This window comes from Leuciscus leuciscus (assembly GCF_965113295.1).
Source record: "Leuciscus leuciscus genome assembly, chromosome: 9".
In the NCBI taxonomy this organism is placed as follows: Eukaryota; Metazoa; Chordata; class Actinopteri; order Cypriniformes; family Leuciscidae; genus Leuciscus; species Leuciscus leuciscus.
This window is the reverse complement of record NC_138733.1, coordinates 23,037,367-23,053,118: the sequence shown is the minus strand read 5'-3', so window position 1 is coordinate 23,053,118 and position 15,752 is coordinate 23,037,367. Positions and strand designations below refer to the sequence as shown.

At 38.5% G+C, this 15,752-nt stretch overlaps 1 protein-coding gene across 6 annotated transcripts in view; it reads right to left on the bottom strand.

Annotated features, from left to right (window-relative positions):
• Positions 1-15,752, bottom strand: part of myo1cb (myosin Ic, paralog b) — a 46,540-nt gene that overhangs the window by 18,592 nt on the left and 12,196 nt on the right. For 3 of the 6 annotated variants that reach the window (XM_082180470.1, XM_082180472.1, XM_082180473.1), the window contains 2 exons: positions 1,320-1,475; positions 1,114-1,229 (listed from right to left, as the gene is read on the bottom strand). In XM_082180470.1, coding sequence (XP_082036596.1) covers positions 1,114-1,229; positions 1,320-1,475 — 272 coding nt within the window. Of the gene's footprint in view, positions 1-1,113; positions 1,230-1,319; positions 1,476-3,062; positions 3,306-8,406; positions 10,144-15,752 lie in introns of those variants that run through there. The other 3 variants (XM_082180468.1, XM_082180471.1, XM_082180469.1) reach the window with 3 other exon arrangements.

The window sequence follows — 15,752 nt, the reverse complement described above, 5'->3', positions numbered from 1 at the left end:
CACCGCTTCTACAATTTAGAGGCAGGGTTATCACTGCTTTTGCGGTGCCAAACTTGTACAGTGTGAAATGATGCGGCGTTAGAATGTTACAGCTAGACGTTTAGCAACAGACAACCAATCGCATACTCATATTTGCGTGCTTTAGACAGTCACGGAAACACTGCGCAACTGATAAACAATAAATTCAGCATTTGAGAAAAATGGAAAATGTCCAAAACATTGGAAAAATGTCAAATGCTAACAAAAAAAACACAACAATTTGAGTGAAGAAGAGACCATTTGTTTCTTATCTTTAAAGTCCGAAATGTCCATTCAGTATAAACTCGATAGAACAGTCGGCAATAAAAGGATGCGCAATGCTATGTAAACAGGTTGAGTGCTGCGTTCATCCAAACAAATGACAGTGACACTGCAAATATGCAAATAAGAACGTTAACCCAGGGTTAAGGAATGTACAGTGTGAAACATCACCTTATGAATACCCAGGATTAATCGTTAACCCCGGGTAATTTATGAGCAGTGTGAAACGTGAAGCAAGATAACCCAGGATTCTGTTTACCCAGGGTTTAGAATGACCCAGGGTTAACTATTTTAAGTGTGAAAAGCCCTTATGTTATGACTGAATGAGAACTTTAGTTTACAGTCCTCAATATTCCTTACAGATATTCCAAGGGAACTACTTCTTCACTAACAGAAGGCAACAAGAAAGATTAACTAGATCCACCAAGTCCATAAAAATGCAGATTAGGCATTTTTCATATTTAATTAGCATTTTCAAGCTATTGGTTCCCTCCGGAATTTTTTCTCTGTTTTATTAATTAAATAACATTCATTCATGTTTGGTTCTACAATATAAATTATACACAGTCACACCTCAAATGTTACTTTGAAGCTTCTACCGATTTTTATTTATTTTATTTTTTAAACAGGTTGCTAAATAAGAACAACCACCACAAGGATGTGAGTTTACATGGTTGACAAATCGGACAACTGTTGTAGTCCTTATTTAGCAAATAAAAACCATTAAAAACCATTAGCCTTCCCATTGGCGTACTCTACACACTAGAAGAGAGCAGAACAGTGGGTAATAATGACTTCTTGCTGATGCCTTACATGTGAGGTGAGACTTCATAGAAATTGACGCCCCTGTATCGTTCCATATGCTGTTTAGTGTAAATCTCCAGGTCTTTGTAGGGGTTCACTGACACCAGCACTGAGCCAATGTATGTCTGTGGGAGAAAGATAAATACAGAGGGGTCACATCAATAGTCTGGGCTTTGAGCTTTAAGGGTGAATAGAACAGGAACAACAGCTCTTACATAAATAAGGTTCTCCTTGAAGCGCTTGCGGAGGTTCTCGATGAACGCCACCTCGCTGGTGTGGTTCTCCAGCAGGACAAAGTCCTGCACGCCCACCCGGTCCCTGGCTGTCAGGGCGCTCTCCATCATGACCCGGATTCCGTCACTGCCCACAGCCTGACAGAGAAAGAGCAGATCTGAGAAACAGAATCACACTTGCAGCCTCTAGAGACAGAGCAGCTCGAGGTGATATATAAACACTGCCACACACACACCCTCTGAGAGCCTTGACTCAACCACTCCATCATAACTTCTCCCATTTCATATCATACCCAGACTTCAGCTCATTTGAAACCCAGCTAAATAAAGCTTTTTATTTAAAGCATTTGTATGAGGTATTTCTCACTGAACCACACATGCCATTGTGAACAAGATGTCACCATCTGAACAATGGATTTGTGTCAAGCACAATATCAGGTTGAGGTTAATACTCTAAAACACTAAAAAGTACCAGGAAGTACAACCATGACTTATTTTTAAAATAAGGTACCACACTAATACCATGGTTTTTAGAGTTTAGAATTACAATTTGGAATGCAAGAGACACTACTATTCACAAGTTTGGGGTTAGTGAGATTTTGTGAGAAAAATATTTATCAATGTTTGCAATGTTTTCAGCATTGATAATAATATGGAATATTTCTTGAGCAGCAAATCAGCATATTAGAATGATTTCTGAAGGATCATGTGACACTGAAGACTGAAGTAATGATGCTGAAAATTCAGCTTTGCATTACAGGAATAAATTGCTTTTTAAAATATATTCAAATAGATAACAGTTATTTTAAATTGCAAAAATATTTCACAATATTACTGTTTTTACTATATTTTTTATTAAATATATGCAGCCTTAGATGGTGACTCCTTTGTGGAATTGATGGACATTGAGAGTATATAGACAAGTAGCCCATGTTATTGCTGTATGTTTTTTTTTTATGTTTTTTTTATTTTATTTTTATCCAGTTGTAATGGAAAATGGAAATGCTGTTTAAACTTGTGTGACAATTTTTGACAAATAAAATTGTTGTTTCAAAAATATATATATATGCAGCCTTTGTCAACATAAGAGACTTCTTTCAAAAACATAAAAAAAAAATTAAAAAAATCTTACAGACTGCAATCTTTTGAACAATAGTGTATATTGGTGCCATATCATGTATAAGCCGATATTAAATATTTTTTAAATGTTTAAAATATTGGTTGATATTGGATATAAGCAGGTCAATATAAGATCACTAATTTGTCATGCTCATTTACCCAATTTAATAACACTGTTAAAAGTAATTCTTTAGTAAATCTCAAAATGAATATCCGTTTTTCATGCATGCATTGGATTTTAACATCAGCCATTCATTGTATTGGCCAAAAAGTTAAAATTGCACATCCCATTGTTTGAAATACCATATAAACACTGTTGTAAAGCCTATTAATACAGTAATCATCATAAGTATCATGGTACACCTGTATTTAAATACCATAGTATTACTATCTGATCCCATCATCGCTCCATGGCACCACCACAGGACTATTTATAAGGGTACAAGGCTGTTTTCTCTATCATTAACTTGATTACATTACCTTTACAAAGAAACAAGAAGCTCTAAACCAGAAATGTTCACACTTAAACCACATCTGCGGCTACATCACTGCAAACTCCACCCAAACTCAAGTGTGCTGTGAAAACAGAAACACCATCATACTCACATTTATTACCACATCTGTATCTTTAAAGTGAAAACCCTTCTCCACAATGGCGGCCTGGGTTTTCCGCATTAGATCACCAATATTTGAAAAATCCATGGTGTCGATAAAACCTAAGCTGTCGATCCTTGTCCAGAGATGCTCTTTAGCTCAGGCATAAATTAGTAGAAAACAAAAATGTACTAATTTCTAGCAGGTCACTTGTCATCTGATCAAAGAGGACTATGGGTGACACTTCCCAGCTTGAAACAGAAAAGCGCACTTACACCCACTCACACACACACACAAACACCCTCAGATGAACAAATGTGTGATTATGCATTGAAATACACACAGTCACATTGTGTGAACGCACCAGCTGCCACGGCTGTTGTTTTGCTATTGACACAGCAGCGGCCGTCCCCTGGAGGGAGAGACAGAGAGAGAGACAGATACAGCACACCTGAGCAAGCACTTTAATTAAGGTGATGTACAACAACTACAACGAGAGGGAGGCTAACGGTGGGAAAAAACAAGCAGTAAGAAAAACATAACAGCCGAGCGGGAACAGTCGACAAGTTTAGTGCCAGGAAGTGACTTCATTCCCAATCCGTCAGCCTGCTGAATGCCCCAACAGAGCTGGATCAACTCTGAAAGTCTGACACAGCTTTGCAAACTCTCGCTCTTGTTCCCCATTAGGCCGGTTTTTAATTTCAAGCTCAAATCTAGACCCACATGGAATCTAGTTTTCACAAATTAGACACAAACCACTTTTAAATGCTCTGTCTCCTGCATTTCAATCAGAACCAGATCGAAATTCAAGTGTAATTCATCATTCAGGACAAAACCCGGACAAATGCAGAAAAAATAAGCAGTGTTAAGGTGTTCAGAGAGAATAGATCATAGCTATGCGGTTGCTAGGGTGATCTGGATGGTTGCTAGGTGGTTACTTACTGGCTCAAGTGTAGTAGTGTACATATTCGATTCAAATTAACAAGAGTGCAGACACTCATTCCCAACGATGATATTTGAAAAACAAATTAGAGCAGTGTGCAGTGAACATGCGACACACTTAATCTGGTCTTAATCACATCTACTTGTTATTTGTCTGTATATTTACTGCAGTGACACAGAACTGACAGATAATAATTGGTGGTGGAGTCATAATCAAAACTAAACATGCTGGTTAGACAGACCATGACATCATCAGCTGGCCAACTCAAGAATAATATGTCCAGCCCAAAGCTTTGTTTACAAAAGAAATAACAGGTTAGCTATTAAAATGTTACATCACAATAATGGAAACATTTAGAAACGTGCCGAATGAGAGAGGTACATGAGCCCATAAATTTAAACACAGAAATATGACAAAATGCCCAGCTTGGTGAGTATTTGCTTAAACGCCGTCGGTTATGTCTTAAGTGAACATAAACAGTTGAGAAAAAGTCATATGTGTATCAGTATATTGGATCCATGCAATCGTTATTAAAGTGACAGCAGCCTAATATTCCTGCTGCCGTCTGTGTCATTAATGTTAACAAGAAAACACTCATTGCTGTTTAGTAGATTTAGTATGATTCATCTATATTTAATTTATACAGTGAAGACTATGCAGTGTTGTTTTACATTTGATTACTTTGTTGACTGTTCGTTTTTTTTTTTTATTGTTTATTTCACTGCTATGTTAAGCTCTAAGCGGTTCCTAATCACCTCAGAATGTATTATGCATGTTTCTTGCCAATAAATAAAGAGTTGTCAATTCATGATACTTTCTCATCTCTTCATTTTTTTATACTTAAAATATACTGTTGTTAAGAATAATATTATATATTTCGGTGATCGGTATCAGTGATCGTATCAGACAATATTGTTTCTACTGATATCGGTCCCAAAAATCCTGATCAGAGCACCCTTAGTTATCTGGGCATCAGATGTAAAATCCCTGTGAGCTGCCAAAAGCCAACACAAATGAATCCAACCATTCATTTACACCAATAAATATGCTATAACCAGAAGGCTTGTCTCACCAAGTCTCCTTCCTATGCTACTTTCTCAAGAAACAGGCGTCATTACACCATTGTTCTTCTTTATGGATTTGTTTTCCTGCTCCTACCCCTGGTCCCCTTCCCCATGCTTGCTGGTCTTTAAGGCAAGCTAAGACCCTTTGCCATGTGCTCATTTTTTCCAAATGCTGATCTTAAAACAAAACGACTGTGGGCAAATTATTCATTATCCATTTCACTCTAACCTTCTTTAAAAAATAAATAACAAGAAGGGAGAGATTTGTGCTTACAAAGGCACTGGGAAGAATCGAACAATAATTGCCTTTTGCTCGACCTTCCAAAATCCTTGCGATTTGCTCGGTTCTTGTGAGCAGAGCTGAGTCAGGGAGATCTGCCGAGTCAAGCTGCCTTCGTCAGCACTTCTCACATTGCAAGAAGACATTAGCAGTCTTCGGAAACAGACTGATAGGGACCAGAGCTATGATTACAAAGATCGATTTTTTGAAAGAGTGAACGAGCAAGTCAAACACTCCAATATTTATTTTCTCTAAGGGCAAGTCAGTGATTCTGTACAGTTAACAACTCCTGGTCGATGAACAAGAAGGGAATGTGTTGTGCATTTTTTTCATAGTTAATGAAGGCAGTGGATAAAGGGCACATTCCTAGATATCCAGAGCAAAGTCATGTGCTCCTCCCCTTTTCACTGGGAATGGTGAAGAATGGCGAAAAGTAAATCTTGTCTGCTTGCTTATGATTTCAAGCTTTTGAAGTTACCAACTGTTTCCATCCTGATTGAGTCATCTGGCACACTTGTTACCTCACTCTTCTTTCCTCTCCTGCTTGGCAGAAGGAAAGAACAAGGGGTGGAGACACAGAATTTTGTGGAGAGGCACAGCTACATTAAAAACGATGATAGATTCATAAAGGTGTTTTTCCAAGTATGGCCATATTACTGTCCCAGCAGAATATTAAAATATACAAAAAAGTCAACTTTTTGTGTTTATTATATTATTAATAATTATTTAATTCAATATATATTGTGTAAAAATTATTTCTTGTGTGACATTTTTTTTACCCCAATACAAAAGTATAACTGCCAAGTTAGTAGTTTAAGTTAAAATGTCATTTCCACTCCTAAGATGTCAAATACGAGGAAATGACACTGTAGTGGAAATTTGTATGATACTTCAAAATTGACAGATGCAAATTAAATAAACTGGTCAGAGTATGAAATGTTTTAGGAAACTTCATTTACTAAAATGTGCACAGGGGCCAAAGGTGGCCATATTTAAAGAAACACTCAAAGAGGCTTCCCACAACATTAAAACCAATGATGATACGTGCGAGGAGGAGTGTGGGGTTTCTTGTTTGTTTATTTTCCTTTTTTGTTTTTTTTGGAAAGTGCAAAAAGATCAGACTCCTGCGACGTAGATTCATGCAGCTGGTCAGAGGGGGAAAAACATATTTAGCACTTCTCCAAATGTAATGCAACTTTTTTGCCCCTGTTTTGCATGTCAACAATAAAGAGCTTGTTCATAGCCATGAAACTGATATGAAACACTTCTAAGTGCTTAAAACAATCAAAATCTGCACACAGAGACCCCAACATGTCATAAACATATCATCCTTTAATCAAGCCGTATTCATCAACAAATCTTCACAGAAGAGGTCTTACAATGCTCATTTAATTACCACCACCCAGATGATGAGAAATTCCATGGGTGGCATTGTAATTCACGCCAGTCTGCTGAGTCGATGGCTGTCCTTGTGTTGAGGGGCTGGTTTGGAAAGTCAGCTGGTGGCTGTCAAATCTCCAGGGGGAAAGTTGACAGACAGGTGTGACTGGCTCTGTCCAAACAGGTGAAGAGTCTTACATCACATGCACCCCCTCCACATGCCAAACTCACTAACATACTTTTTGACTTAGAAAAGATAAAGTGACCGGTTATCCTTCATTTCAGCCTGCCGGACAATGCAAGGCATTCATGTCCCGAGGGCATTTGAAGAGCATGAGTCGGGAGAACTGTAAACTGCTTAAGGGACCGTCGCAGTATTTCCGGCTAGTTTCATTCTTACAGCTTTTCCTGCACAATCATATTTAGATGTATAGCTATGGCCTTCCTAAATATCTCAAGACTAACCATTTCAAATATCCAAGGTCACTCAGAGCAGCATGTCAACATGTAAACTTAATTTCCTCTTCCCGAGATTTGGATCTTCCAGTGAGCAGTGCAGCTGTTTAGCAATTCAATGGAATCTCGTGTGAAACTGCACCAGATACCATAAATCTAATGTCAGATATTCATCAACCCTCTGCACTTATTTGCCTACGACAAAATGTGCACAGCTAAAGTACTGCCGACCGCAAGGTGTGTTTATTTGAATATGAAATGATGCTCTGCAAATGACACTCGTAGCGTTTCGTGACATTGAATGGGTGAAAGGCTCAATCTTGAGTGCTTGTTTTTGAAGTTTCTGTTGGTTTTCAGATGAAGGTCGTGGATGACACAGACAGGAAGAAATGTAGTAGAGTGGAATGGCTCGATGACAGACGCCAGTTTCAATATCTCTCTCACTCTCACTCAGAAAGATAGCCTGGAATTTAACAGTGACTGCTGCTGGTTCAAAGCCAGAGATTGCTTCACTGTGAGACGACACTATGGCATGAACATAGATACTGACTGTCAGAATGTTCAGCATGAAAGAAGGTCCCAAGATATAGGATAAGCACAAGTTAAGATAAGCATAAGTTGGTTGTTTGGACCAACAAAACTCAAAATCCTTCTTTTCAGAGGAAAAGTGATTTTCACTATTTATATCACTATTTCACTACATGACTGAGACTAGAGATTGGACGATATTCATGCCTGCGTTGTCGAAGTTACTCTTCTTTAATGAACAACCTAGACAATGGATAACACATACAAAACTGTACTTAAAAAGGAAAAAATGGTTTAATTTCAGTGAAATATCTAAACCTCAGGCGCTATAAATTACTATAACAAATTGGTAAAACTATTTACTGTATCACACATTTATATCTCTATACATGTGTGTGTGTGTGTATATATACATTACACGATAGATAGATAGATAGATAGATAGATAGATAGATAGATAGATAGATAGATAGATAGATAGATAGATAGATAGATAGATAGATAGATAGATAGATACATACATGATTCCCTGTGTGTCATACTAGCATTCCAGCCATGCTAGCAAAGCATTACATATTCTAAACACGAAATAAATTGACAACTCTGGACCAGAATCACATATTTCACTTTCATAAGACCCTCGCTGACATTGCAGAATCTCTCCCAGCTGCTTTTGTTTAGTATGGAGCATGCTGTGGTTCTTACCATGCCTCGATACTTCATCTTCCCGTTCTTCCCAGCTTGTTGCTGTAAGTGTATGAATTATTAGTATTTCCAAAACAGCGGCTCTCACTTGAGAAAGTGTACAGAGTTTGTTATTTTAACTTTGTCTGCACCATGTGTGGGAGCGTCCCAGCTGCCATTTCTTCAGCTTTAACTTTCCTCTCCTTCCCTTCGTCTCGCTCTCTCTCTCTCTCTCTCTCTCTGCCTACGGAGGCACAAGTCAGTCCTTCTGAAAAGTGACACACTCCCCCTCTCTGCCTTCCTCGACTCATTTGCTCTATCCTCCAGAAATGGGATTTACAGTGAAAGCTAAAACTTTCCAGCCCCCCTGTAGTAACCCTGCACGTGCCTGCCCTTAAAAACCATCCTGTGCCTCTTTAAGAAAATATTACAAACAAAATGTGTACGAAATAATATAGGAAAACACGTTGTCTCATGCTGACACTTCATGAGAATTCAGGGATTTGGTATTTGGAACTCGGGAAAGCTCTGTACCTAGCATTGCATGTTGGATGATATGCAGCTAACTGATTTTCCCAAGTGAATTTTCCTTCCCCTCCCTCCTTCCATGCTGCAGCAAATCTGAGGCAGATTTCAGATAGGGATCCGTCAAGGAGGTAATTAATGTGCTCAAACGTGGCTCAGTTGCCCGAGAAAGAAAAACAGGCCAAGTGCACTTCATAGTGCACAGATCACAATCACTTATGGTGCTTAACTTTTAGTTTATAACCTGATGTCACTCACAGGCATTAACACACAGATGATTTATGGCTATTGTTTCTGTGAGATAAACAGATAGTACAGATAAAATGAAGGATAAAACCAAGAAGAAAATGATTTATATTCAGCTAAAAAATATTCTGTCAAAGTGTTACGAAAGCTCTCTGCAAATCAGCGTAATGAGACTGAAAAAATGGCTATGCATCAGCACTTTTCCAGTGTAGGGCAAAGGGTTAATGTATGAAGACACACCCCATTTTCTCCTCTCCACCCAGTAAGAACACATCACACTACCTGTTCAGTCCACACTCAGGTAAAACCTTAACCAAGGTCACTTCCACTGACCATAATCAAAGCAGCGCCCTCTACTGGACACTCCAAATGACATAACTGTGCGCAGGGAAGCAGGATTTAATTTAAGTTGCAAAATATAGGAATGCAGCATTGCACACTGTGATTCATATAAATCCTCCCCTATTCTTTCGGTCCTATCAATCTCTCATTCTCTCGCTCGCTCCCTTTCCCACTTATGCCAACATAATCAGAGACCCCGCCTGCAGGAATCTAAGTAATATATTCCAGACGTATGAGCTGCTCTCTCTTTCTCTCTGGGAACATTGACATTACAGGTTCAGCGTGTAAGAAGAGCGGGCACAATTATGTCACTGGACATTATATTTGCTCTCGATCTGCATGCACACGCTTTTCTATCAGTATGTGTGCTCTTAAAAACTTTATGAATTTATGATGAGTGGCTGCAGTCAATGAATTACAATGGTTGTCTAAGGAACAGGATAAATAAACAGCGGCTTCTAAATCAACCCACTGTCTGATCCGGGTTGCCTTGATCCATCTTTCAAAAGCGGTCTTAACGCCATCCTTTAATATCGGGCAATAAGGCAATTTGTTAGCGCTCCACCTTACTGTACCTAGAACTGAGCCAAATATGATAGTGCAAAGCTCTACTGATAGAGAAGAGATGGACAGAACTTAAAGCAATTGTTGTTTTTTCTCTTACATCCCACATGAAACAAAATGCTGTTTCTTCCATACAACAAAAGCATATACGAGTCTGCTAAACGTAAAAAAATTATCTAAAAACGTATCATCTTTTATTGGAAAATTAACAACATTTGATCAAACTTTGATAATTGCCATAATCTTCTAAACAACTGAGAAGATGGTGATCAAACTACTTTTTTTTTTTTTTTTAAATCACCCGTCAAGTTTATAATATACATTGCATCAGCATATGAAAGTCAAACTGGACGACTACAGGAACTCATCTCAAGAACACTCATTTAACAAAAAAAAAAAAATCTGTCAAATATAGAACATATTCAAATCAGGATGTCAAAGAATGAAAACATGTCAAAACCAATCATGTTGAACGGTGTTCACTAACCCAGTGAAGTTTTTCAATTGGATTGGTGTTTATTCTCTTTAGCATGCAGTGTGAAGTATTTCACTCAGTTCCCTGATCAGTCCGATTCAATTTCGGCGAATGAAGAACAAATTTATACTCGCGTACATTATGCATTATGTACTTTGTTGTCTCTGACATGTTGAAGCCACTCAAGCAGCCATTTTCACCCACTTCTCGGAAAGCGATAATGTAGCCAAAACATCCGGTCTATATGCGTGTTCTCCCTGGACCTCTGTTTCTCGTAAATACTACCGTGTATTGTGTACATTATTTTTTGACAGACATCAATGTCATGCTATCCAAATTATGTGGATTTGAAAACAGATGGATCATAAGGTAATAAGTTCTTAGCTGGCAAGTATTCAGTGAAGTGATTGATGCCGATTAAACGACTGCCAGCCTAAGCTTTTGACGGACATGATAACGAGCGTGAGGGGTGAACAACGTTTGATTTTTGGGTAATTATTAGGGTTGTGCCGATATCATCGTCCATCGTGATTGGCTGACCGATGGAGAGCCACCATCGTGATGCCACGTCCCCCACACCGTCAGACCAGCCCAGTCTCACGGCAGTTCGTGAAATGGTCACGTAATTTAATCTATTGATCCGTGTACACGGACACATTTATCTGTTTTTTTTCCCGTGATGGTCAGCACGATTCCGTAGCATTAAGAGCGACTACGGTAGTGAGTAGTATGAAAGGCCGAAAATCCGGTTGGTTGGGGTGGTGGATGGGTCAAACAACACAGGGCTTTCACCCAGGAAACCAGGAATCATGTCCCGCGTGTAAAGTTTCCTAAACACAACCGACCCGTTCTTTTTTTCCTAAACCCAACCGTCCCGTTGTTCTTTTACTAAACCCAACCGTCCTGTTCTTTTTTTCCTAAACCCAACCCGTTGTTGTTCCGCGTGTCCTTTTCCTTAACTTCCGTGGGCCCATCACGGAATTTTCGGCGATTGCCCTGCTGCAGCCCGACTGGCAGAAAGAATCGTGCTACTTTTTTCCCCTTTACGTGCAACCTATTGGAAAGCCCGGATGAGTAATTAGTTGGGTTAGTAAAATAACGAAATTATAGTTAAGTAGAAAAAAATATTTATGTAAAGAGATATAGGAAAATAAAAAGTGCTTACGATATCATCGTCCATCGCGATGTTTTACTGTAAAACCGCCAATTTTTGGCAACCCAAGTAATTATAAAACGTTACTTGTCAAAAATGTTACATTAGGCTGGCGCAAAAATTTACTTTTGAGAATCAAGTAAATTTTTTACCACGAAAGGATTGATTTGATGCACAACGTTTTTTTTTATTGTCTTAGAATTATTTATTTTTTTAAACCCATGAAAAAGCAAATCCTGTTGTAAATAATACTGAAAAAAAAAAATCACTTTTTAAATCAATTGTTCCATTATTACCCCTCATATTATAATATATTACATTATAATTAAAGACCTGATAAATGTAATAATTATTATTAATTTATCGAATACATTATAAAATCATTAAATGCACATTTGATTAAATTAAATTAAGATACAATTTCCGCATTGGACCATTTATGCACTTATTCTTATTGGGGCAGTTTATTTATTTAGTTAGATATTATTCACATTACTTCATTTAGTTATTCAGTGTGTTGATTACATGTACGCAAAACAGCTACTTGGACATTCTGTAAAATATCTTCTTTTGTGTTCCTCAAAAGAAAGTCAGTCATGCAGGTTTGCAACGACATAAACAGATAATTTTTGAATTAACTTTTCCTTTAAGAGACGGCATAAAGCATCAACCACTGTGTCAGACTGAGTGTGCCAGACTCTCTGAACTCAGAGTCTTCCTTCAGGTCACTGTAAAAGCAGGACTCAGACATCCTCACATGGCGTTTTGGCGGAGAAACAAACACTCTGAGGTTTTGTTTGTTATGTGGAGCGTTCTATTCCTTAAAGTGGTCAAATGACATCCGTGGGAAATTAGCAATGGAAACTCTTGCTTTTTTCCCTGCATGCCTGTCGCTTATACTTGCATTTTAGGCCACTTTCAGGGTCAATGCCCTTCACTTCCTCTCTCTTTATCACTCAATCAACAGAACACATTCCGCATGGAGAATTTACTCATTTGCAGAATTTAAGTTTGCATATTTATAGCCCACTATGCTCTAAAAGTATTTATCTCACTTGTGATGGCATAAGTACACAACACACTTTTTAGTTTGACTTACACTACTGTTCAAAATGTTGGGGTCGGTAAGATTTTTTCAATGTTTTTGAAAAAAGTCTCTTATGTTCACCAAGGCTGCATTTATTTGATCTAATATTGTGAAATATAATTACAATTTAAAACGGTTATCTATTTTACCATATTTGAAACTGTAATTTATTACTGTGATGGCAAATCTGAATTTTCAGCATCATTACTCCAGTCTTTAGTGTCAGTGTTTGAGCGTTTTCTAAAAACCCTCTTAAGAACTGGAACGACGGGACAACAATTAATAATGTAAATCCTAAAATACATGACTTTTTTATTTAAAAAAAAAAGGGAAGTCTTGTACATACAGCCCAGCACATGTTTCCCCCAGTGCAGACGGCCTCTCAGAGAGGAGTCATAGTTAAGTCACTAGACTCTATGTTTGCCAGCCTCCTCTGAACCTCCCGCCAGCTCTCAGGAACCCATGCACAAACAAATCAAGTTTCAATCCCTTTTGTCCCAGACCACAATCATCTGTCCACATCATTTATTTGGAATTGGATCCTGGTCAGGACCTAATGATGTGGGCGAGACAGGCATTTTAATTCAAATTGTGTGTAATGAGACTTATGAAAATATTTGGTCTTTGTACTTGCTCAATCCATTCCCACCTCCTTTACTTCTTTTTTCTCTCTCTCTGCCCCTCCCTCCTTCTCTCCGCCTACTCTGTTACAAGCCTATTTATACTCTCACACTAGGACAGGTCTATTTGTAGAAGCGGTTGTGTCGGCCAGAGGATGGTACAGAGGGGCAGAAGATCAAAGCTATAAACTTTGATTGCCGTGTTATCCTTCAACAATATGGCCAGCGTTGAAGTAAAGAAAAGACCTGAGTGTACTGAATGAACTTCAAAAAAACCTAGTTGGGTTTAACTGGAATAAGCAACACACCTCCTCTCTCTTCTGGTTGACCATTCAAACAAACTAACTCTTCACCTGAAGGCGGCTGTTATTTGCTTTCTTGTGATCTTGCTTTCACTTTTCACATTTGTTCATGACTTAAAGGGATAGTTCACGCAAAAATGACCAGAAATGTCTCTCTTCCGTGGAACACAGGAGGATAAATTTTGAGCACCGTCCTGGTTGCACTTTTTCATGCAATTGCAATCAATGGGGAACTTTCAAGCTCCAAAAAAAAAACCACACAAAAAAACACCATAAAAGTAGCCCTTCGATAGGTTTGTGTAATAACCAGACCTAATTTAAGTCACTATTCGTTCACATTAATCATATAAGTCACTGACATGTTTGGGTGAACCATCCCTTAACTGTCCCTTCCTTACTGTGACTATCCCTGAGAATATGGCTGCCAAAAAATCCAACAATGACAATAAGTCCTTTTTGTTTACTAATGTGTCAGCGCCTTGAGCAATGAATGGGAGTGGTGAGAAAAGCCTGATACTGGGAAAAGGCCTAAAGTATCATGGGAAGTGGAGGATGGGAATGACATGAGGGCTGGTGAGTGAATAAAAAAATAAAAATGGAAACATTTTTACATTTATGAAACCTGCAGAGGGAAGCAGACACATACAAAGTAAACCAAGAAGTGACCTACACATTAAACATGCTATTTGAAAGGCAGTACATGAGGAAGGGAGGTGTATGTTGGAGGAGGAAAAGCAGAGAGAAAGCTGATAGTGTGTGATGTCAGAACAGAAGAATGTAATGTGGGTGTTAAACAGTTAGCACAGCACTGGGGACAACAAGAGAAAGAGAGAGTGAGAGGTAAAGACGGGGGGAAACCCATACCGTCTCACCAGAATGTAGAAATCAATGTTGTGACATAACTAAACAAGGTCACTGTGGCAACGTGCGTCAGGAAGTTGTTAGTTGACAGAGAGTGAAGCTCACAGCTTCATTTACTTCTTTCGTTTCCTCTCATCCCTTCTTCATCTGGGCTTTTTGAGTCATAGAGTACCTCACATGGTGGTGTAAAGCTTGCTCCACTCAACAGGACGAACACATTTCCAGACAACCTGGAGGCTTTAAAATGATGTGTTTTCTGGACAAGAAGGAAGGTTCCTCTCCAAAACCCAACCGGGCTCATGTCCATGGCACATTAATCATTCAGATGATTTGGAAAACCCATGGATTCAGTGTTCTTTATACAAAAGGATGCACGTTTTTCCACTTAAAAATCATACAGCTATGTTTTTTCAGATATATATTTTAACTATGTTTCAAAATATAATATAAAATATATATTCAGCACATTTGAGTTATTTATATTTTTCTCATCTTTTTTGGCCAGCTTTATATATTCAGTACGTGTATATATTATTTTATAAAAATAAGTAAGTAAATAACTAACTAACTAAATAAATGTATTTCATTGAGCCACACTGTTTACAATAAAAATTTGGTATATGTATGAAATATCGAACATACTTTTCAATCCTTTGCCGTACAAGAACAGAAGCAGGCATTTCTTTTAGGTTTTCATAATGAAATAATCCATCAAGGCTTTCCAACAGAAGTGAAATGATCTATTAGGGAAGAAATCTCTAGTGAAAAAAACAATCAATCACACTTTTCTAGCTCTCTTACCAACACATTTAGCCACCAAAAACACGCCTACTTCTGCAGCAGCCAACCGGTTATAAGGGAGGAGAAGAGGAAAGGACAAAGCATTACTTCAGCACAGCCTTAATTTTTTCTCACCAAAGAAGTTGCAATGAGGTACGAGTGGACATGACTGTACTCGTCAGAGGAACTCCAAACATCCTACTCATGCAAAAGCCCTGTACCCAACCCCCAAGCGGCCCTTCCTTTTTCCAGGACTGGTCTGGAAGCACAGCATAGCGGCGCTGCTTAGGGCCAGCTGGATCTCCCATTGCTTTCATATACAGCAGCTGGGTTGGCAATGCTTAAGTCTCCTCCTCCAAGATCTTAGAATACCCACAATGCCTTATAAGGGCAGGTTATGCTTCTGAGCGTG